Source organism: Pieris brassicae, chromosome 4 (genome assembly GCF_905147105.1).
Source record: "Pieris brassicae chromosome 4, ilPieBrab1.1, whole genome shotgun sequence".
NCBI classification, from domain to species: domain Eukaryota; kingdom Metazoa; phylum Arthropoda; class Insecta; order Lepidoptera; family Pieridae; genus Pieris; species Pieris brassicae.
Genome location: NC_059668.1, coordinates 3,920,961 through 3,947,531, shown reverse-complemented (window position 1 = coordinate 3,947,531; position 26,571 = coordinate 3,920,961). Strand labels below are relative to the sequence as shown.

The following is a 26,571-nucleotide window of genomic DNA, read 5'->3' as shown; positions in this document are numbered from 1 at the left end:
AAAAGGTTGAGAACTAAACAGTTTTTTTTAATTTAAACATTAAAATCAAATCTATAAATTGATTAAAATATTTAAGACAAGTTGGTTATGCCGGTTTCCTGACCTGATTTTTAAATCACATATATCATGGTTCTGCTATTGACCACCGATCTAGCTCAAAAGAGCCTAGAAGTTGACCTTCAGATACGAAAAAACATTTGTCTTTTAAAGACATCAAGTATCGATTCTTGGTTTTAATTAAATTATAAATAGTATTCTATTAGTAAGTCATTTTTAGTTACAGTTAAAACCTATGTCATAGTATCTGGCTGGTCTATAAAAAACATAATTTTCTGCATAATTTATTTTATCATTTTCACCAATTTTCAAAAATTACAATTTATTCATACAATCAATACAATAATTTAAATGATCATGTAGCATTAGAGATTTCATTTAAATTGGAATGAACAATACTTACAACTTTATTAATTACAAAATTAACATAAGTAAATAATTTTTTACAATATTTAAAAATGGCGAATAGGCCACTTCCTATTGCACAGAAAAATATACAGAGAATTATTATTATAAGGGTTTAAAATGTATTACGTAAAACTTAATTCTTTTAATATTTACAAACAATAAATAAACCAACAAATAATTAATCAAGGACAATTTGATAATAATTATGATTTTACATCCATTTAAACGAACACATTCCACTTTTAAAAAGATAAATTAAAGTTTGCGTGTGCTTTTATCTCGATTCAAAAGATACCCAAGTAAGGCCAAAAAATAACTAAAACTTAATAATAAACAAAATATGGATGGTTAAACAACTGTGTGATTTTTATCTTACGAATAAATTTAACAAAATATCACAGTTGACCACGACATTTCTATAGAGGAATAAAAAAAGTTAAGTAAATTAAAGAATTGTATTAACTATTAAGTACATTATAAACAGTATATTTGGGTTTCCATTGAGACAATTTTACACATTAAATGACGTTTATTCTAATAAGAAACAATACTTCCAGTACCAAAAATATCTTAACGAAGTATTTTTCGATTTATGAGAAAATTGCTTTTGGTAAAACGTACTATAAATATTGTGATCCCAAATCCATTCATGAAATGATCGGCCACTTAAGGAAATAGTACGATTTTATAAAATTATCCACTTACTGATCAGAAGACTACACATATGACTGCCTACGTTGAAAATGAGGCATGGAATGAAATTTCTACGTGTTTCACTGTATGACATGTTCCAAAACCAGTGTCTTGAAATAAAAATATTTAGTCCCCCTGAATCCTTCATCACAACCTTCATCCCGAAGGTTTGATGATTTTTAATATAGGCAATTGGATAGAGTTTGAATTATTCATTTAGTTAGAAAACTGTAGATTGCGCTAACGCAAGTTACACGCCGATTTCAAAAGACCATGGATGAAAAAGAACAATGTATTGAAATTTTGTAACCGAATTATAACCAGTTATTACGCAAATTATACACCAATTACTAGAATGTAACGCTACATATATTGTCTCCTTAGAAACCCTTACATTATAGTCAAGAAATTAGGTAATTATATTATCGTTGGTTGAGACTTTTTTTACTTTACATTAATTTATCTATGACGTATAACTAAGTAATGACATAAAACTATTTGTATTAAGACCTTACAATTATTTGCTATTTACACTAGAGACAGGAACATAAAATAGTTCTTTAAAAGTAGGTACTACATTGAATATATTAAATTTCCAAAATACCTACATAATATGTTATTTACAGTAGAAATTAATCTAGATATTCACAAGTAGTCTGAGCTTAGAAAGTCAATAGCTTTTTTCAAAATTTGCAACTATTCGCATAAACCTAATAAAACAATTTTTGAGATTTCCATTTTCGATTTCCCTGTACAATTCCGAATTTGTTGGAAAAGCGATGGCTTATCTACATTCGCCTATTTAATTGAATTAGTATTGAAATTATTTGCATATAACTCTACTTACAATATAGACATAGCCATCATATACAGAGTATAGTATATCTAATTATCTGTAACATTTCTTACGTATAACATTATGCAGATCGAGCAATCATTTCTGACTAGTTAATAGTATTTTACTAGTGTGGGTAATTTTAAAACGATGCAATAGATGCACTTTTCACGACTTAAATTTTTGAAATTTCTCGCATAGACTCACTAGGCGTTATATTTGAACTGATGCCTTCATTAACACTTGTCCATAGTCACTGACACTTAGAAATTTTTCGAGCAGCGAATATCTGATTCAGTCTAGTTGCTGTAGTATCTGTCCTGACAATACTACATGCAACTCCGTTGACACGGCCGACTGCATATCTAGTAAATCAGTTATCCACTATTCGAAAAATTCCACTGATCCTATGCTGATAGATGGGCGAATTGGCTCGGGTGAAGGTCGAACTGGTAGGGGTGGCCATACGGGTTCATATGGTATGGAACGATATTCATTGACGCCATCTTGTGTTCTTTCTTCCACTTCATGCGCCGGTTCTGGAACCAGATCTTGATCTGCCTCTCGGTGAGACAGAGGGCGTGGGCGATCTCGATCCGTCGTCTCCTCGTCAGGTACCGGTTGAAGTGAAACTCCTTTTCCAACTCAAGCGTTTGGTATCGCGTGTAGGACGTTCTCTGACGCTTCGTCTCCCCGTTCGCGTTCACGGTACCTGGAATTATAGTAAAAATATATGAAATACACGTCAACCGTCATGTATTATGAATTACCCTGATCGGAATACTAGATACGTTGATATTAAGGGCTGAATGTCCGTTTTAGCGGCTATGAATAGTTGGCTCGATCGAGTTCGTGCCACGCTTGCTCGATTGTGATGTACAGCTTGCGGCAATGTGCACGATTCTGAACAAGATTTCTGTTAAGCGCTTATAAAGCACCGCACAATTTATAATAAATTAGAATTTATTTAAAATAAAATCAAAATCAACAGAAGTATAATATTATCAAGTCATATACTCAAAAGATATGATGGAGATGGATGCAAAGGAGACGAGACTTCTACTTATCTAATAATAGAACCATTAGCAGTCAGATTGTAATATTATCCTAATAAGATTCATTTAATGCTTCAGAATCTCTCAATATGTTTCCCTTTTATTTCCCAAATGAAAAATGTATGTTTTTGTCAACAAGTTGAAAGTGCATAGGATTTTGAACAACGTAGTGTGAATCGTGTGCACCGTGGGTTGAATGCCGCACCTGTCACACCACGTCTCGGCGCAGCCCACCAAGCGCTTGGACGGCCGCCAGTCCATGATCGATATGCGGCCTGTCTTCCAAATTAAACCGAATCATTTGTTACATTTCTTTAACCACTTTAATTAATCGTTTGCCAAATTTTCAACAATTAACCCCGTCTTGATTGTAACTCATGTCTGCGAAATGAGGTGAATATACGAATACGTACTTATTTTTTTATACAAGTCTCTTATTTAACCGAGTATTACAGGATTAGGACACCTGCCAATCCTATCTATGCACGTGTAAAGGACTGAAATCTGTCAATAAAGCATGAGGAAGACAACGTACTTAGTATTGTCTTTTGTTAAAATAGCTTTTACACGGATTGAAGCTATGTATTATTATAAATTAATTTAAAATTATGTAAATAATTATAAGTTTTTAATAATAATACATAGTTTTAATCCTTTCAAAAAGTGTTTTTCTTAAGACAACGTACTGTTTCGCCGAGTAACGAACCCAAAATCCGGCTTCTAAACCAATTGTGATAGCCACTGCTATGTGGCGATTAAACGTTTGTTATTTCATTGAGTCAACAGGGCGCATAAATATATTGATTTATTGGCATCGCTAACTAGGAATTGATTACAATATAATTATCTAGGAACAGGCGTAGAAACCTCTTTAGAGATACTATTATTAATTCATAAAAGATCTTTGTGTGTGTTGAAAGACAAACTTTAAATGTCCGCCGTCTTATAATACAATCGAAATTAATAAATTGAAATACAGCAAAAGCGTACCCTTATAGCGAGACGTCAAGCTTGCGTCGATAAAGATGTTTTAAAACTATAAATATTCGATGTCCCTCGAATACTAGGAGTGAAAAAACTTTATGATTGAAATGTTAGTGACAGCTCGATGCACAGACAATTTTAATATACTCGCTAAGAATACAATGGTAGTTTAAGTTATATAAAATTCAATCATTCACGATTATGGTGATGAAAAGCTTACAATTTGAATTGTTTAAGGAAGTGCAGATGAATAGGAAAATCGGCGAACAGGTAAATGTGATATATCATTGGAGACAAGCGGTTACATTATGCCATACATCATTTGAATTATTGACTATTGATTCATGTTAGGCGTTTTACAATTTTATCTTTGCATTGACTGGCGGTGGCTTGCAATTGCGCGGAACGGAACATTTTAATATTTTAGGAACCAAATGCAAAAAACATTTTGGAAATAAATGTTGCCTGTGTTATTCAGATAAATTAAGTATTTTAATTTACTCGATACAAATGTATATGTCCTTTTTATTATTAGCGGTCTGTCCCGCACGGCCAACTTTTATTCATTGATTTTGGTTCTTAGTAATATAGACTTTATTTATACAATAATGAAGCATTATAATGGCGAAAGAAGGTTTTAAATCAGTCTTGTCGATTTAGTTAGTTCGCTAATAACATACAAAAATACAAATCTTTTCCCTAAACAATAATAGTATAGGTTTTTTTTACTACAAATTATGAGCGCTTATTAATTTTATGAGGCAATACAGGACTAAAGTATGACTATCAAAAGCGTATTGGATTTATTATATAAGTAGGTATTGTTTAGCTTGATCGATCTTTAAACAAACACCAAAATCTACAACTAAGATCAATATAATTATACAAAATGAAGTAATTCAATTATCCACTACTTTGTACTGTATAATTGAATTTTAAATCTGAAAACTATTGTTAAAATCATGTACTACTACGACTACGTAGTAGCTTGATGTACGCATTTATAATTATTTAAATTAAAAAATATATATTTAATTCATAAATTGTAAACTTAAATTATAAATTCTATTTTCAAACTGGAAAGAGTCTTATGAACATCAAAAAATAGTTTATATTATCATCATTTTAGACAAAACTGTTAAAAGGTTACAAAATAATATATAGCAAATAAATTCAATAAATTCTAAAATATTACAGGTTTTTCCATTCTAAAGAGCCTAAAAGGAAACGTTATTTTTCTGTCATAGGTAATTCTAGGTCACCGGCAATTTATATTCTGTCTGAGTCTAGACATATTGCATGGTCGAATTTTAAATGAATGACGTCCTATTTCCTATGGATGAGACCAAAATTTGAAAACTAAAACAGCCAGTGTCTGGAGATGATCTTGGTTTCCATGCATAGATATTAGGCTGCCTAGATCTAGGGTTTTATTTTTAAACTATTAAACTTCAAATCATTTTATAGTATCTATCAGTATAGTATATATCAGTGATTCAAAAATTAAGCAGACACCTTCAGCACACTTTAACTAATTAAAAGCAGAAATAATTCTTGGGAACGAACTTAAAGTTTGGGCTAATAGGAAAGTTTGGTAATAAAAAATTTATGCCCTTATATTTTTAAAGAAAACATATATAATTAATCATTATAAAATATCAATAAGACAGAACATCTCGGCTTTGGGTTGCAGAAAACGAACTATGGATGTAAGAGCAGTGTTGGTTTGAGAATGCGACAACGCCGAGGTCGTAAGTTGGTCGTAACGATGGCTATGTACCGTTACGTTATGTACTATAATGGGCATTTCTTTATTAGTCCGTATTTAACGCTAGTAAAATAAAGAAAAATATTGCGAGGGAAGCATAAACACAAAAATCAGCGGTGTGTGTCGGGCACTAATTAATATAAAAAATACTCAAGAAAATAATACAATCTGAGGTCTTAAGAAAGGTCGTAGTGCCAGGGGAAGGGTCCACTTTACCAACTTCAGCACGGGATATAGGCACCTTTGGGTTTTAGTGTGCAGGGCACACCGGCTGGATTACACCATACATGTACGCAGTCGCGCAACGGATACCCCGCTTTACGGCATTTTCCAATATATAATATATCATAATCTTTATAGTTGAACAAAAGGTTTAGTATAACCCACAGATTCGGAGTAACGTTAAAAAAAATCGAATTTCTACAATCACTGCTCTGTAGAGAGAGATTTAAATATTTTTAAGACTATTAAAATAAATACGTATTAAGAGAAACGTAGCAACGCAACCCAAGTTTTTGCACTCTCTGGACTGGAGCTCTGTTTGCAAACTAAGTTTGCTAGCGAAATAAATATTATTTTGCGTATACAGTTTAAAATTCCATTCATCGTCTATCTATCAGTTGTGGTACAAAATAAAAACTCTAAATATGCCAACATAAAAATGTTTAGCGATAAAACATCAAAGAGCATGACTAATGATATCAAGATGAAAATAAATATGTGTAATAAATGTGTCGTGTATATTTTTTACACTCATTGCCTATAGAACTTTACGAGAGTTTAATATTTTATAGTTTATTCAAAAACTATTTTCCACAGCTGTATAGTTCATAAATTAAGGTCATATGATGTAGAAAATATACTAAAAAAAATAGATTTAAAATGTAAAATTTTTCAAAACTTTAATCAAACCTTAAGCTATAAATAATAATAAAAACACTTTTAACCCAGATATTTAAAATAAATAGGAAATAATGGGATTATAAGTTAAATTATTATAAACATGGACTTCAGTCCTTATATGGAGGTGGAGCGTAAATACTATAATTGGTAATGCACTTACGAAAGATAAGCGCAAATAAGATTAAGGGATGATATCAATCAATATAATGTGTATTTATAGATATATACAAACAGTATGCTAATCTAAGTAATTTATTATTCAAATGTAAATCGTAATTCTTAGTGATTTTTGCATTCAAAAGCTTATTTCTAAAGAATTCATATAATATTTTTTAATATAACCACCAAAGGAACTAGATGTATACGAAAGAATTATGTTGAAAATATTGCATTGATATTCGTAACTCTAGTCAACCACTTATATTTAAAAGGAAACTATTGTTTCTCAAATCTCTTTAGGCTGGGCCTTAGATTTCTGTATCTGTGCCAGTCACACGCCGTTGACTTTTTGGTTCTAAGACATGTCGGTTTCCTCACGATATTTTCCTTCACCGTTCGAACGATATTATATGCGCACATAGAAAGAGAGTCCATTGGTGCACAGCCGGGGATCGAACCTACAAACACAGGGATGAAATTGGTACGCTGAAGCCACTAGGCCAACGCTGCCCTAAAATCTAGTTAGCAAAACAAAAACTTCCAAAATAAGTTGTTACGAAGGCCATCCCGTCGTCATAAGTACAGTGCATAGTCAAATAGAGGATCACAGACTAAAAACTCATAAATCATAGTCACTTTTTCAATTCAAATCTAGACTTTAAGCGTAAAGGCTAGATAGATGTCATTTATTCTCAAAACTTGAAGGCTATAGGCGGAATATGATTTTTACAAGGTTTCGTTGTTTTGAAATTTTTTCTTGTTATTGTGAATTTAAATAAATTTAACACGTTTGTGAAAGTGAAGTTTGTTTTTTAACCTACATATCGTTGCTGTTTTACTGATTTTTCTATTAGATATCCCCACTTTTCCAAACTGTATCGGCTCCTTATTTTGGTTAGGTCAAAACGATACCAAATGGCTGAAGTCATAGATTAATATGATTCTTTAATATTAGGCTATTGATACGACACAGCCAAAGATCGCAGAATCATTTACAGCATCCAAATCACCGTTGTTTCCAGTCTTAGAGGTATAACTATATCCTCGTGCACGGGCCCCCTTAACATATTTAAAGTTCAGTAAATTTGTATAATATAATCCATTAATAGTTTGCATATCAGTAGTAAAAGCATGACATGATAAATTTTATATGATATAAATATATGCAAAGCAAGAAGCTCACCGAGAAATAAAACAGGATATCAAAGGCGGATTTTGCGTTAATTTTATTGCCGTTAAGGGGTAATTATTTTAACATGTCGCTTGCCTATCACGAGTCTACTTAAGATACCTGCGCGTGATTCTGTTTCGAGTCCTTTTATTTTTAAGGCCACTATCTCGCAGACTATCGCGGTAATGTGTTAAACTGTCTCGCGGTGCTTCTTTACAAAAGTTTTGAATTACTTACACTTCTTTTTCTGATTGAATCTCTCTCAGGTCGTTCTCTGTGGAACATAAATACTTTGCAACGCTAACTGTGTATTGAAATATGTTTGCCAGAAGTAAATAAATAGGACAGTGCGATATAAAACAGTAAAAAACTAATGACGGCGCTATAATCCTTCATATAAAAACACAAACGTGCTTTAACACATCTTAAATTCATAAAGAATTATTCTTGAATATCTTTTAAGTTACAAAATGTCATTAACTTGATATTGAACTAATCTAAATTCAACACCCTCCAGGTATGTGGTTGTTTATGTCAATATAACCTTAAAATGTAAAAGGGAAACAAAAGAATTACAGCATGATTTGCTTTTATGATATATGAATGGTTCTTTAAGCAAGTTCCTATAATTACTAACCAGTTAAGTCAGCTTTGAGTTTGTAAACATCGTCCAAGTTAGGTAACTTTTTAGCTTGAAACTCTGCCATACATCACCCAACAACTTAAAAAAAATCGAATGAATACGTAAAAAAACTTTATTTACGTTCAATTTATTTTGCAATTCACAACATGAAATGCAATCAAGTAATTACAAAAAGTCAAGATTTCACATAACGCAGAAATAGCGGAAAAGAGATTCTTTTAGTTCATATATAGGTACTTAATTTCTACTCTTTTATGTACTGTACTAAGAGTATTACGGTAAAAGAAGAGAAGAAATGTGTATTACATATAGATGATGCACATGAATAGACATTTCTTTATGATAATTACTACTATTGTTAGTACTATTACTCAACCCCAAATTCAGAAGGTAATCAGATGTCAACTCTTTGTGAAATTTACTTAAATTACAAGCTATATTGTTTAGTAACTCTTATTTATACATTTGATTTTTTTATTCTCGTACCTCAAAACGGTCACCGGTTGGTGGAAGCAAGATGATGCAGCATAAACACAGAATGACAATTAACACACTAAAAGAATGATACGTCACAGAGTCTTGTGCGACGCCATCTTGTTTAGAGAAGCGTTTTGGCGGGTTATTTCAATTATTAATATTTAAATTAAATACTTAACATAATTAAATATAATTGTAAAGGAGCCATAGTCACAAATCTTATCAAATTTAAAATAAGTACATTATTGTTTCTTACTTTTGATTATTTGAACGTAGTCTACGTAGCATATTATATACTATCCTAACTATTCACAGATGAAGTTGCGGGCAGCGTGTCCAAAATAAACAAATGAATCTAAAACAACAATGCTTGCAATATACTGAGTCATATAAATTAATCATTTCTTCTTACTATCCCATACTGACAACATCCTCTTAACACGGTGCATGCGTGTTTTAAATTATGTCATCAGCCAACCGTTCGTGTGTAGTTACGTCAAATGTCAAATTGTAAACTGCGTTTTGGCGCATTGCCTTCAAACTGTCAGAAATAACGCTTTAAATGTGCGACTGGATAAAAGAATATTAATCGACTATAACTGTCTTGTTTTGTGGAAACTATAATCATTATGTTGCATAATATCATAGGTGAGTTTCATTAAATTGGACGTAAGAAATAATTTTACCTCCGCCAATAGAATTTCATAATGCCTTAGGCTTAGGGAATGTTTATCTTTATTTTGTACTTTACCAGGTTTTTAAGAAGCTGTATGCTTGTTTCTTCAAGGACTCTTAGTTGTATGGGTTGTAGGTACCTTGTAGTGTAGCTGGATCCACATATACAGATAGAGGAAGTATGGGAAAAATGATCTTCCACACGTGATATTTACGTGGTGGTACGAGTGGAAATGTTTAACTAAATTTAAAAAGAACCAGTGGCACTAAACCCTTCTAGGTGGTCAGCTTTCTATGCCTGACAAACGCCTTCGAAGTTTTTGGTTTTCCGGTTTCCTCGCGATGTCCTTCACTGTAAGGTCGAACATTGACCGAATGAGCTATACTATATAGCCGGGTACCGAACCTAAGACCTCGGGGTGAGAGTCGCACGCTATAACCACTAAGCTAACACAACTCGCTGCTAACTAAATTCAATATAAATACGTGATTAGTAAATAACGAAATAGAAACCTTTAATTAATATCGGATCTTAAATGATTGTTTCTATTAATATCCAAATCTAATCTCAACATACATAAAAGGGCACCGCGATTGGTCCAAAGGCTCTCAGATACTGAATATATCTCGTATCAACGACGTAGAATTATTAAGGACGCTAATATCTTGTACACATTTACATAACACGCAATAAATCTATGCGCGGGAGTCGGCGCCGTTGATAAATTCTTATTACAACTTTTTGATCATCTATTTCTGCGACGGCATCTAAAATTGTAAGCGGTTTTGTTAGCGTTGACATGTACTATGCGGCTGTACGCTACCTGGAACTATGAATATGCGTTGAATAAAATAGAAGGGATACTGTGGAAAACGTTTACTAAAGGACATCTACTAAATTAAACATTGGAGGTTTCACGATTACTAAATTAATACTTGGGGACTTAACCAGTTGGCCCTGAAGTATTTCCTGTCCTTCACAAAAGACGACTCGTAATCATTATGATGTTAACCGCTACCACTTCTGTATTCGAAGCATTGATTATTCAAAATACTTATAACAAACGAGATATTTGGAATATTATCATTATCTTAGCTATTGTACGTATTTTCGTGAATGTTAATCGCCATATACCTATTGAGATTTACAAACGTTAAGTTAATTAATAACTTTAAGTTTATGAGTACGAGTGACCAAAGTAAATGCAATTATAACGGCGCTTAAAGCAGGTGGACAAATGGGCAGATGGGATACACAAATACCTGTTAAATATTTAATATTATCATACAGTATGTTCATAGTAAGTGATTTTAGTTCACGTTCGATATATATATATATATGTACAAAGGAATATAGGATATAGCATGCTGTGTGATTGAACAATATTATCCATTTATTTATAGAACATAACTCGACAATATTATTGTCATTAAAACATAATTTTAACTTAAGGAGAAATATAATTTAAATTATTAACAATAATTGGATTGTTAAGAACCGTAATTGATAATTATTCATATACATAAAAGATTTCAAATCAAGATAAATGACAGTATTAATTTTCATACCCTATATCCTTTAATAACTCGTTTAAGTTGCTTCTAACCTGATAATGTTGCCTAAGTATAATATTCTATGAATGAAGGTTTCCAAGCATTTATATAAATATGTATAGTATTGTCTTTTGTTAAAATAGCTTTTACACATTAAGAAAAACACTTTTTGAACGGATTAAAGCTATATATTATTATTAAAACCTATAGTTATTTACATAATTTTAAATTTGTCGTTGACATTTAACACCTTTCGTCTTCAGTCACCGTGACCACGCACACTGAAAAGTACGCGAAACGTCGGAAAAAAAATTTAAGAAGAAGAGGAAGAAAATTTAGAATTATGTAAATAACTATAAGTTTTAATAATAATACATAGCTTTAATAAATATGTATTTCTAAAATGTAGGTACACTGTATAAGTAACATAGTAAGAACTGGTCTCCAACATAGCTTGACTCTTATAGTTACCATACACAACTGCAAATATACAATGCTTCTAGTGTTGAGAGGGAAAATGGAATTACCATCGTGATCCAATAGAAAGGTTTCATAGAAATTTCTAGATAAGAGATTAAGAAGATTAATAAAAAATAAAATACTTTCAGATCGCCCGGTTCCGACACTTACAAAACCAAGGTCACGTAAACACCACATAACAATTATAATAAGAACGATGAAGATCGTTTATCAGCAAGACAAATTGCTTAATGGCTCTGAGAGCGCCTTAACAGGTAAGTAGGTAAATTCCAAGGTAGCAAGTGAGTGAGGGAAATAGACATGTATGTGTTTTTGATATTATATTTCTCATATCTCAGTCCAGAAGTAGTATGCGATAGTATTTAGCTATATAAATAAACGGTGAACATACAAATTATTACGTAATAACGTCAAATAAATTTTACACGAAAATAGTTTAAAGGCTTAATTTTATTTTTTTACTACATCATAACGCAAATTTAATTAAAATAAATTTTAACATACTTACTTTTACTATTCTCTTACAAGGCTAATAATTTACGAATGTTTTCCGATTACCATGAAACGTTTAAAAAAGCAATAATTTAAAAAATCATCCGACAAATGATGCCATAAATTATAGTTAATAATACGCACGCCCAACATCATGTGCGGAAAGCTAATTGAATATTAATTTTTAAATAAATCTGGTTAAACAAGTTTACAGAGGTCACTTGTTTAGGGTTCTTTAGTACTAAGCCGGGTTTTATACAACCCCTGCTTAGATGTATATTCATTATTTATCGTCAAATTGCAGCTTCAAGTAGGTACAGTTTTTAATAATTAATATTAATGTCTATCAATTTATCTTGTTTCGCGTTTCGTAATTTTAAATTTAGAATATTTTTAAAGCGTAGTAATATAAACAACAAACTTTTACACTCACGCAAAATGTTAAATTTCTAGAAGTTTGAAGATATGTAGGCTTTGACGAAGATAACAGCTATAAATAATACGAAGACAATCAAAACTTATGCTCTTAAACAATTGAATCATGAACCTGCTTATTTTGTCTCCTAATGTAGCCTCACCTCGGCGGCGTTACAAACACCTTCTGTTCTTGTAATTTATTACTTATATCTCGAGCAGACGCGGTCACCGAACATAAACAGACAAATCGGCCGATTACAAGACATTACCTGCCCATGGTGGTCCCAAATGCACTCATTATTACTTTCTTTGAAAAAAGTAAAAGTATAATAGCGAAACTTAGTAGATTAATTGGTCTAAGGAAAGTTTACAATAGATGTCACATCACAATGCGACCTTGGACATTGTGAGTGGAATTTTGCAACATTTGGCGACGTTTGCAAAGTTTGATTTAGTGGCCCTTCTTTGTTGATTTTCGTTATTGTTTTAAATGCCACTTGCGGTGAATTTGTAGCAGAGCCAATTGTATGCATTATGCGTAAGACATTGTTATTAATAACGGGGTATTAAGACCTCGACTGAGAATGTATGTAACGTAATAGCTTGGGAATGGGAGATGATATCATGGCATACCTACTATATGTACCAAAAGCGAGATCCGCTTTTACTATGAACCTGTTTCAGGCTTATGATAAAGATTGACATTTTACAGCCCATTTATATATTAATCAAGGTAATGCCCTTAACAAGAGTTATAAAATAATATTCCACAAACAATGTTATTGCTAGTTATTTTAGGTCCTTAGTATAAATTATCCATGTCCTTCCTCACACATTTCAATAATCACCAATCTGTGTTTCAATTTATTTATAATCTGTGGCTTGTTTTATTGCAGAAACATTTTCACGCGTGAAGAGGCGCGCGAGTGTTCTGTCACTGGACAAGCGTGCTCCCAAATACACGTAGGATTAAATAAATCCCTTCGTTAAGATGAAAAGCCGTCATAGAGTATATTTGATGCGGAATAATGCGTCTATAATCGCTACTGCTTTAGTCACAATCAAATGATTGCTCTATTAAATGTTTGGTTTCGATAGACATTATAAATTCAATAATTTACATATTATTTATATCATTCAAATAATTTTTTTATGGTATGATTGTTTCCGTGTTGAAATATTTTCATTTACATATTTACAATAGCTAGCTAATCTATATAATTGAAATAGCTGTTCGATGGTGACTTATTCTTATAAGTAGTTGAAACGTTATAAAACATTATGTTACTATCCAAATATTGCTATATGTCTTCAGGTGAGACTCAACACTATTCTATGCAAGAGTTTTATTAGGTTCGTTTATTAAGAAAAACACTTTTTGAACGGATTAAAGGTATGTATTCAAAAAGTTTAAAAAGTGTTTTTCTTAATGTGTAAAAGCTATTTTAACAAAAGGCAATACTAGGTTTGTTTATTGTTTTTTTTACGCTCAAAACTGTAATTTCCAACTTCCTGTTACTAATTACCCTAAAAGCAGACAATTTTTCACGTGGTATATTGAAGTTAAAATGTAGTTATACTTATTCATAACATAATATGCGCGGAGATAGAAATCTTATCAGTATTTTACAATGACACTCGAATACCATAGGTATATGTGTACAACTTTAGTAAAACCCTTAATGTTCACTTATAATACGATTTTCAGCGAAAGACTTAAAATTAATAGAATTAAAAATTAATGAAGGGAGCATGCATCGTTTTATCTCATAATCATTAAACAAACACGCCCAGATAAGCAAACAAATTCCGAATAAAAATTACGTAAACTTTTAATAGACTTTCCGATATCCCAACGTAAACTTCTTCCCGCTTCATCAGTTATCCAACAAATTAGTCGGTGTCACTACAATAATATACAATAAACGTAAGCTCCGGCCGTCGCATAAATCGCTCAACACTTGGAAGTAATGTTTTGTATAGAGTTTTCTTTCGACGAAACTACTGCCGTGTAGCGGCCTGAATCTAGTAAATTAATGTTTGAAAATGATATACGATGCCTTGAGACTTGAGACGCAGACTTTCTATTATTAGATTACAGGATTTAAAACTGGAAGTAGGGAGTAAGAGAAAGTAGTAAGTAAGGAGAAAGAATAGAGCTTCAGTGAATTGTTCCTTCAATTGTAATATATGCTTTGTTTAATTCTTTATACAAATGGCTGATCCATTTGAAGGTAAACAGTAAAAGTCTTACTGAGGCCAATTGTTAGTGATTATGAAATGTTATTAACAGTATCGTATGTCTTAATACGTGAGTTTACGCCAACGCTTTTATTCTATATTATCAGTGACGCTACAACCTTTTTAGTTCTGGGCTTCAGATTGTTGTATCTTTTTCATGATCATCTGTTTTCTCAATCTAATAGGCAAGGAGATGATCCTGTTTCTGCTACAACTTTTTGGGTCTAAGGCGAGCCGGTTTCCTCACGATGTTTTCCTTCATCGGTTGAGCGAAAGTCCAGTTGGTGCACATCGGAATTGAACCTACAACCCCAGGGATGACAGTCGCAGGCTGTTGTCACGGGCCAACACTTATATTACAGCATTAAATAATTATTGTACATAACGTATAAACGTTATTATCTAACAATTTTATATTCTCTACGTTTTTTTTAAATTTGCGCTTATTAAGAGGTAATAAAACTGAAGCTTGAGTTAAATACCAAAGACAACTCGTACATTAAAAATGGTATCGAAATATTGTATGACCGCTATAATCATATCGCTCTCGGATGCGAAAAAAATTTTTTTGTTCGATTTTGACCCTTTCAGCCACAGAACATTTCTCACTCATAATAGAAAAAATACTTGCGATTTTTGATTAGACAGATGCGCACTATTGCCGATAAGAAAATAAATAAAATCTCAGTTTTCATAGTATGGAATGTTTATATATTTGATTCATACCTAAGAATATCTAAGGATTATAATGCTACTAGCCTTTGTAAACGTTAGCGCGATCGTGACAAGAAACGAGCGGCTTGTAAGCGTCACTCACGACATGTCAAAACAAACTCTGCGCAGACGCATAAACGTTTTTCGCAGATTTTCAACGTATTTGTTTATGTTTTTGGCGTTGTGTACATTTTGTAGATTTAGTAGAAAATGATAATTTGATTCAATATTAAAAGAATTATAGTATATAATGTTAATAATCAAAGTCCATTTAGAGTTTTAGAGATTTATGCAACAAATAAGGATGCAATAAAGGACTCTATCCAGGCAAAACCAAACCCGACCTGGGTTCCAAAATTTCATCAATCTATACACTAGTGCCCATTAACATTAAATACTAAAAAATAATTGTCGCCGAGAGCTAATCTTCCACAAAATTCTTGTTACGAGATGTTTTTTTAAATAGAACAAAACTTGTGCAAACAGTGCAAATGATGCAATTCAGTCTGATAATGAGACATGCTATGGTTTAACATTTAAAAACAGTAGAAGATGGGTTAATATTATTCCTGATAACCCAAGTTTAACTTGAACCACCTAGTAACTAAAATCCTTAATTTAAGTATATTTTGTGCATCACGTAATTATAAAAAAGATACACAATTAGCAATTCTATTTCCTTAAAATTAAGTTCCAAAATGCAACGTTAGGACATTGAAACGTACTCAGCCTTACAGGTTCTACGTGTAAGTACGTATAAGCCATATATGCTCCGCCCTGCCCAGCTGATTATAATGAACCAATTACGAAATGATATCTTATCTCCTTCGTTTTAATTGGTACTTCATTGCTATGCATTCACGTATAAATCTGTCAGTAATTACATCGTTGTAAGTGTAATTAGGTTATAGTTTTGTTCCTTGCAAAGTTAGCTTTGTGTCTACACGGTAGCATAATACTCAGTTTGTTTTTATTTTGTTACGTTTTCGAATTTGAATAGTAATTAAGTTCATGTTTATTTAAACAAAACCGAAGCATAATAATCAAATATACAGTATTTATAATTTTCTTAACCGACATAGTTATAATTTAAAAAGTTCATGTTGTATATAAATATATATAATTAAAATATAAGTAGAGTAATTAATTAATTTTATTAGTTCATATAATGACATTTTTTCTTTAAAACCCAGAGACTTAGATAGGCAGGCCACTTGTAGCGAATGCCAGAGAGTAAGACACCAAAAACTATGACTATATATAACATTGCAGAAAAGGCGAAGAGGCAGATCAACCATGGAAAGATTGCGTCGAAGAGGATTTAAGAATGATGAGAAAATTTACGAACTGGATGATAGTCGCCACGGATCGGGACCAGTGGAGGATTATTGTAGAGGTATTATACCCATAAAACGTTATAGCGCCACTGGAGGATTAATGTAGGTAAGTTATGAACTTTTTTTAATGTCGGTAGAGCAAGAATTGTCTAGTTATATAGTAGTACTAGCTGACCCGGCAAACGTCGTCTTGCCATGTATATTATTTATATAGGAATCATTTTTAAAGTTCAATAAAATTTTCTACTATAATTATAAATAGGGGTTGATAGGGATGATAAATAGGGGTAGAGGGGTTGTATGTATTTTTGTATGTTTATCATAAAAAAATAGAAATTAAAAATTTTGTCTAAAAAAAAAAATTTGGGGTGGACTACCCCTAACATTTAGGGGGATGAAAAATAGATGTTGGCCGATTCTCATAGATACCGGATAAGCACAAAAAATTTCATCAAAATCGGTCAAGCTGTTTCGGAGGAGTATGGCAACGAAAACTGTGACACGAGAATTTTATATATATAGATCTAGCCCTAGGCTGTTAAGTATAACTTTGCGTTCTAGTTACGGCGACTCCTACATTTTACGGGCTTGTTTTTGTTATTGCAAAGCTCCCTTAGTATAATATTTATAAAATAAGTTTCTGTATGGACATTTTTAAAAGATTCTGTAAGTGAATTGAAGGGCTCTTCTGAGACCATCAAAGCCTTGGACGTTTGAAAAAATTACAATTGTGAAGATTATTTCCTTTTCTTACTACACGCTAAATTATATTTGATATACTATAACGAGTACACGAGTAGACGATGACTCCCGTATGACTACAATTTCTCGGATCTTTACATACGGGAGTATTTTCTTTGAAACAACATAGGCCAAACGGGATCTGATGTTAAGTGATACCGCCTCCCATGGACTCTCACTGCCAGAAGGCTCGCAAGTACGTTCAGCGTGCGGCCTTTAAAGAATTGGCACTCTCTTATCTTGACGGACTTAGTCGAATGTTGTGTTAGTTAAGAACATGTTCTAGCGATAACGACTTTATCGACTTTATCTTTATCTTTGATCAACGAGAATAGAGATACTAATAGTTCGCGCTGATATTTCTCTGGATATTCCTCCCTCGTAAAGTTGCTATGATTGTTTAATATCATTAAATACTTTTTGTACACGAACCAAGGTTTGGCCACGAACTAGTCTAGTATAATTTAGTACAATAACCATGAAAAGGGTATTGAGATAATAACTTTAATGCTTCCTAAGTAAGGGCGAAACTAAACTTTATTCAAATTCTACCCATAGTCGCCACAAGCTACATTTCCGGTACAAATGACAGAATCTATTAATAAATCCATCAATCTGCTATTGGCGGTTTAATTGCACATTGTTTATTACGCTTTAAAAGCTAGGGAAAGGAAACGCAACGATATTTTTTCCATATAACCATTAATATCTGTCTGTTGCTTTGACGCAGCCCTAGCTAGCGGTTTGGGGTACAACTGTTCTCTTGTTAGGGATTCGAATATTAACTTAGTTTTAAATCATAATATTGTATGGCCTGTCGTAGCAGGAGTGATAGTTCGGACGTCCTGGTTTCCAGTTCTGGCGAAACAATACTTGTTTTGGGTAAAAGATCTATCTCCTACATGCCTTAAAATTGTTAATAACAAAAGAATCCAGAAATTTATTTCTTATGCATAGTTGTTTGGAACTACACGTATGTTTAAAATATAGAGCGAAACTGGAACTTAAATAAGATGTCATATTATATTATATAAAACATTTATTTGACATTTGTTGTAGAAACAGCCAAAAACACATTCGCAAAAACATTTGCAAAGACGTAGGTCACGTCTTTGTAGCAATATGGTATTGATCAGTTGAAGAATTAATGAACTGAGTATGTCAACCCGCGTCACACGAAGACTTTTCAGGACCCTGTGTTGGTATGTCTTCAACTTTAATGGACTGACATTCTCTGCCAATTTGAGTAATATATTTCACATAACAGTTTCGTATAACTCTATATAAGAGTCAAGAATCTTCTTTGATATCTATCAATGGTATAGAGAGGTGAATATTGTAAGCGTTTTATGGAACTATTTTTCTAGAAAGTTATTTCTTATTTGATTTGCCAGTTATTCATAACTGAATGGTGCATTATATTTATGACTGAATTAAGATTTTAGTTGAAATAAATGACAATTACAATTTATTAATAATACAATCGACATCAAGATCGATTACATAAAATTCGTACAAATTATTAAATTAAGGCATTTAAAATAAATTAATTAAAAATGTAAACTTACAGTATTTTATCTACACGTAAAAACACATCCTAAATCTTATGTAAATCTTACAGACGGAATAATTTTTTTTTAATTTTCTTAAATTGAATCAGTGTTTGTTTATCAAATAAAATTCGTCTTTAAGTATAAGGGTGAAGGTTTTCTTTCGTTTGACCAATACCCCCGATTGATTCCTGATGCCAAGACTAAACTTGTCTACAGACTATTTAAATTCCCTTTCGGTTCGTTGCTTTGCTGGTTTATACTCAGCCGTTAATTTTAAATTAATTGAATAAAACACTTTGATTTACACTCTATATAATATTAAGTATATATTAATGTTTGGATTAGTTCCAACGCGGCATACACAATATTGTACAATTATTATCTTATAATTAGGCGTTCTTATTCAGATTACAATATTTTACGTAAGGAATTCAAAACAACCTGTACAATTTATGTAGATGGGTGTAGGAAACAAATTTTATTGAAATTGCTGACTGTAGGAGTAGCGTCAAAAGCACGCTTAAAATTATGAACATTATAAGGAACAATTTTCTTTCGCTATTATAATACGTTACACTTAAGACTAGTTAGGTCGTTAACTTTAAAATTAAACGTAACAATGTCTAACATCGCTGACAGATGTTTTGACAGCACCAAAATTAATTGTGACGTCACGCTGTCGTCACAACCGGCTCACCCAGGATATTTCCGCTTCCATATCATTAATAAAATGAGCAATAGCCGAAATATTTATCAATGGCATAATCGATACAGAAACAATTATAAGCACATCCATCAAAATTCTCAACTCTGTGCAATACAAAGGTGTTTGAATTCTTTAACGAGGTTTCGAAAAGCTACCTTACGCCGTACACATAAAGTTAAGAATTCATAAATAAATCTCGGTGGTTACACGTATCCTAATTTGAACTTTATCACATGCACTTAAAATGTAATTTTCAATGTATGACCAAAGAAAGTAAGCATAAAATAACATTAGTGTTATCGTTGGTCTGTCACACAGCGAGAACGTCAAAGTTCGAAGAGAAGAACGCATTATAATTAATAGTTGATGATACATCGAGCCGGTAAACAAAGGCTTTGATAAATGGATTATAAGCTGATAGCAGAAAGTAGAATGGATACCATATCGGTCAATGCGTCATTTGAATAATAAAACATATGTTTTGGACAATTTAAAGCTGAAAAATGATTGGAATACCGAAAAGATTTATATGGAAACCAACCCAAATACAACGTTGAAGGGGTCAGGTTTGTAAATCGGTGAAAAATAATGTATTTATAGCCGCAAAACAATAGAACGTCGTAAGGCAATACTGCCCATAAGATATAATCATTTAGTAACGTGTTCAGAAGGATTAGGTACCTTTTGGAAAGTTTGTTTTTCTGAAGACTTTAAATTTTAATTTAAAAAATAATATTATCCAAACAAACTAAACAGGTACATGGATAAAACAACACAAATCTAAATCTCTGACGTTTTTGTCATTGTTAGACATATAATTAAAATGACATATCATATGTCACGCTTAAAACCACCCCATCATTACGAAGTGCTTTTATTCATTACGTTTGACAATTTACATTCGTGTGAACTGGGACACTTATAAACACTTTCACCTTGGTGTTAGATATCGTATGATTGAAGATGGTTATAAATTATAGACCTGTTGGGTTGTGAATAGTTCTAGGTTTTGTTTCTTTAACTATAATACTTTCTGCGCGGGTGTGAGACTGAAGGTTTTATATTTTCACGTTTTAAAAAATAGAATTTCTTTTTCGAAATTGAATAGTTTCAGATATTTTGAATTATGAATGTTTATCAAATTTTATCGTATAAATGAATGCCCATAACACTTCAAATTTCGAGATGGTTTTGCTACTTTAAATTGCCATTTATTTAAACAGATTCCATATTGATATAAAATTATCATTCGGCCAAAACTCTTGAATTTATTATGTGCTACTAAACTGTTTATTGCTTATACCTACGATCGTAACTTCAGACGTTCAACACGTGTGGTTACAAAATCAAATTAAAATCATGTTTGATAAGATCGAGTGGCGGTTATGGAAATTTATGACTATATTACCTGCGCAGCCGCATCGACAAAAAGCTGGTTCGGACTACGCAATTATTTATGGGCTCCGCAAATGATTATAGTTTACGACCGTTTGACTCGATACGCCTGTGGCGTACGAACAGTGGTTCTCTTAATGGGAAAGGAAAACCGTGTCATTATAATAATTTGATTAATTGAATATATTGCGAATTGTTGAGGTCATTGGTATCAATGAACCGCATTGTTAGTGTTTTATATAACAGTTACTTAAGAGTGTAGTATGCAAATCATTAATTGTAAATACATATATCTATATATTTTTAGAACAGGGTGCAAACGGGCAGGAGGCTCACCTGATGTTAAGTGACACCGCCGCCCATGGACACCCTCAATGCCACGGGCTCGTTAATAGATTGCTGGCCTATGTTTCATCGATTGCAATTAGTAAAGGTTATTAAGTATGTATTATTTATAGGTAGCACGATAGTAGAATTGCCCAGGTTAAAAAGCATTAAAACTCAATAAGGTAGGTAACTAATATATTATATTTAATGAACTTTATTTCTCATTACAAAATTATATTTTATTTACATGAGATATTTAATGTTATGTATATACGAGCGTAGATACACGTCCCAATTTTAGTCCACTACATTCACTTTGACATGCATTTTTAATGCCCCCTTGAATCTCTCAAAGACGCTAATATTGCGAATTTTAGATGGCAACTGATTACATATGAATCAGAATTTATTGAAAGTATATATCAATAACTCAACTAATTTTTATAAAATAGTTCTTAATATTTGGTATTTTTTAGCGAGAATCGAGAACTCGATTTATAATACATTTACAAATAATGTTTGTCAAAACGAATAATTCATTTTGAAATAGTTTTAAGTACAAATGATCTAGCAATAAATGTGATGTACATAAACAGAAAATACACTTTCAATTTGGTCGACATTTAAGCTACGCCAGCGGAAAATGCTTTAAATACATCTTTGATCTTCTTGAGCAAATAGGCCTTTGCACCTTAATAGCGAAATCGAATAATTTTGAAATGACAAGCTGATAAACGTAGCAAAGCTCCTAGTCCACTTAATTCCATAGCTTGGTTTTATGATTTAACAAAATTGTATCAAAAACGTAAATTAAAGAGAAGAAAGCATTCCCATTTCTTCATATCCGAGACGGGGCATAGACAAAAATGTGTGGCCGAAGAAACAGAAATAAATCAGACAGATGACAATTTAAAGTGGTTAACCCACTAACTGTGACCATTTTAGATACTTTGATCAGATCTTGTCGAAACCGACCTTACAATTTATAAAATAGACGTATTTATATTCTATTTACATCTTATTAGAGTTTAATTTTCATTGACTTCCGATAAAATAGTGGGTGTTTGTTCTACAGCATTTAAAGTCAGTCTAAAGATTTATGTTTTTATTTATAAATTAATGATACAGTGTGAGTAATCACCGTTATGCTAATTTGAAATAATCTCAGGTCGTAAAGATAAATAAAATTAATTACGTTTAAAGTCTAAAGCGTCTTTCTATATCATACGTTAATTAATAATTAATTTAATTGTAGAGTGCACATTTCAAGATTATTTGATTTGGTACTTTCTTAAAAATCAACGGTATTTTTGTATTGATAATGAATTGTATGATAAAAGATAGCACCTTTATATACAATGAAAAATCAAATCAAAACAAAGGTTAGAGTGCATACGAACGTTTTTGATTTAAATATAATCAATAAAAAAGCTATTCGGCGTTACAGATGTAGATATAATGGTAAATGTATAGTACATACCTAAATAAAAAAGTTTCAAGTATATGCTATGCCATCTCAGTAATATAATTGTTATAATCATTAAATAATATGTATTCACATAATCACAATAACACCCATTTATGCGGATCACCTGGCGCCTTCCTTTACTTTACGATCTGTTAAAAGACGTTCACTGCCCAAATTAACACTAAATAAAAACGAAATCGATCCATATAAAAAATGAGCCTTACAAGATAAAAGTTTTAAAAAGGTCCACGTCAAAACATTTGATTGTATTAATATTTATAGTCGCCGCCGCAGGATCTCGAGATGCAACGAAAAAAAAATATGTTTATCTGCCCGTTTTAGACCGCGAATCTTTTGTATGCAGTTATTTATGGGCTCGGAAACAATTGCACTGAGTATTATATCAAATATGACAATAATTCGGACACGAGATTGAGATGTTTTCCCCGTTTTTAATGTTCCATTTTTTAGGTGCAATCGGAAGTATTTTTATGTCGTGTGAAACACAATAATTTTAGTTTGATATTGTTTTTTCAACATTAGTTTCTCAGAATTCTTTATTGCTATGTTTTAGTTATTTTTATACACAAACGAACTGTGCAGCTGATGCGTGTTACGCCGAATTTACACAATCAATGTGCCATATCGTAACATATGAGCTCTCCAACAAAATATGCTTTCATATGCTTTATTAAAGCATATCAGAGATTTAAAGTTTTATTTTATACTTTTGTGTTCACACATGTAGACACATTTGATAACGCAACTGAATTTCTAAATACATATGATTCAGAATTTGTTGAAAGTATATGTAAATAACTCAACCAATTTTTATAAAATAGTTTGTAATATGAAGTGATTTTTTTTAACGAGAATCAAGAAATCGATTTATGATACTTTCACATATAATGTTTGTCAAAACGAATAGTTCATTTTGAAATAATGTCAAACATATTTTCCATTTCCAATAGATTAAACAATCGCATACAATCGTGAGCATTGAGTAACGAGCTGAGATGCCTATGCTAATTCAGAATACGCAATATGCGCCCGCGCATGCAACGAACCCTTGATGTTAATCAGTGTCGGCGACATGGCCTATTGAAATTGAATTAAAACTTCTCAGACGGCCTTTATTTGCATTTTAATTACATTTTAGTACAGGGATTGCATTACATTTTTAGATATGAGAAAAATCCAAAATGTACACCTATTGTCAATTCTTGAGATAACTAACGTTCGAAATTGTCATAAATAATCCAGTGGCACTACAATACTTTTAGGTCTGGGCCTGAGATTACTGTATCTGTTTCATGATTATTTTTCAATGTAATAGGCAAGTAGGTGATCAGCCTCATGTGACACGCTGTCGACATTTTGGGTCTAAGGAAAGCCGGTTGCCTTACGATGTTTTCCTTCATCGAATGTAAAGTGCATGGAAAGAAACTCTATTGGTGCACAGCCGGAGACCAAACCTACGACCTCAGGGGTGAGAGTTGTACGCTGAAGTCCGTATGTTTGTCGTTACTGTCTGGTTTATTCGACTTAGAGTTATATCTAATTTTAAATACGGTACATTTGAAGTCAAAATTTGTAATAAATGACTACACATTTATTATTTATACGGATAATCCTCGTAACTAATAGTTAGATTGTCCAAGGTTCCTAAGTAGGTAGCGAGAACAATCAGGCGTAAAATCTCGATTTCTCAGATGACTATCGTTTGTAACCTCATCCTCCATTCTAGGCAAATGTGTCAATGATACATACTAAAATATTATTGCATTATAAGTAACCGGCTAGGCTCTAGGTAACAGTTAAGCCGTAGAGCGACCCTGGAGCCTCTGTAACGCGGCTTTGTAGGAACTACTCAATGTGGTTTTAGTGGGTATTGCTCACCCAGTCTCTGAATAGCAGGGAGTCTAGTGTGTACGTCGAGTCTCACATACCCCTGGGATCCGACTTTCGGGGATAGGCCATGCGCAAATGCATTTCCACCTCGGATATAATAAAATATTAAGGTTTTGAGTTCTGAGAGAAAAAGTAGTGTTTTTTATAGATGCCTCGGTCTTAGCCTAAGATTTTTTGTATTTTTTTTTCTTAATTGCCCGGTAGATGATAAGGCTTCTGGGTCCAACTGACACTGACTTGTTTATAAGATATTTATCTCACGATAGTGCCTTAATTACGCATATAGAGAGAAAATACAATTCAGGAGGAGACTCCACCAAGATTATTTGTATAGTGTGTTCTAAATCTACAATCTACAACAATAATACCATTAGTTATCTGCCTAAATCATTTTATTCGAAATTTATTTCAGATAAGTCACAAAAAAAGATTTAACTAATGTAAAATTCACTGAATTATCACATGGTAAGTAAAATAAAAGAAATATATGTAGCCAGAAGCAAGTAAAAGTTAATTAATTAAAGTATATTCATGAATTTATATTTAATTGTGTAAAAGTACAGAGGGCAAATCGTTTCCGAATAAAATTATGGTAATATTTTAGAGAGATGTTAATTGTTATATATTTATAAAGTATCGCATTTAAACGAACTATCTAGAACTATTTAAGTATCTAAAACCAAGAGAAATGTGATATCACCGCTATATTTTATAGAGGTTAAAGTAGCATTAATATTTGAACTTGTTTTTCCCAACGGAGTTCGGGAACTTCTGATCTATTGCACTGTTTTCAATAAGCCAATTCCAAAGTATTTTATACTAGTGACTTCGCTCGTTTTAGTAGAGGTTTTAAAAGGTACTAATATATAAATTTTACTAGTTTTAATTATCGTCTTATATGGAATGTTACAGGCTAAATTTAGATTCTAAGCTTAGTAAGAATTACTAAACAAATATATTTTCAAATTTAATACACTACGATAAATAGCATACCTACTATCTGCTTTTAATATTTAAAATAAAATCTAATACATAAGAACTTTTATGTGAACTGTGTCTTTAAAATGGAATATTTTTCAACATAACTTTTATTGTTTTTCGTTAGTACCTAGGTACCTAATAGATATATCATAAAATGTCTAAAGGGAACAAAAATGAATTTATTAGAATACTTCATACTTTTTCTTCATAACAGGGTTGTTTTCGAATCGATTTCCGTAATTATATACAACGCAGTCGATAAAAATTTACGGTAAACATCATTCACATATATAATATATATGAGAATGACTTAGCTACAAAATGTGCAATGTCATAGCCGCCATTGCAAAATGGCGACCAACCAGCGCCCGTGTACTAATCCCCATTCAACTTTTATTCATTTTAACCCGTTCGTTATTTACTTTT

General features: G+C 32.1%; 1 protein-coding gene across 1 annotated transcript in view; it reads right to left on the bottom strand.

Moving 5' to 3' along the window:
* Nucleotides 1-738: 738 nt before the first annotated feature.
* Nucleotides 739-26,571, bottom strand: part of LOC123708851 (homeotic protein Sex combs reduced-like) — a 31,753-nt gene continuing 5,920 nt past the window's right edge. The window contains exon 3 of the mRNA XM_045659786.1: nucleotides 739-2,705. Within this exon, the coding sequence (XP_045515742.1) occupies nucleotides 2,401-2,705 (305 nt within the window). The 3' untranslated portion in view covers nucleotides 739-2,400. The remainder of the gene's footprint in view (nucleotides 2,706-26,571) is intronic.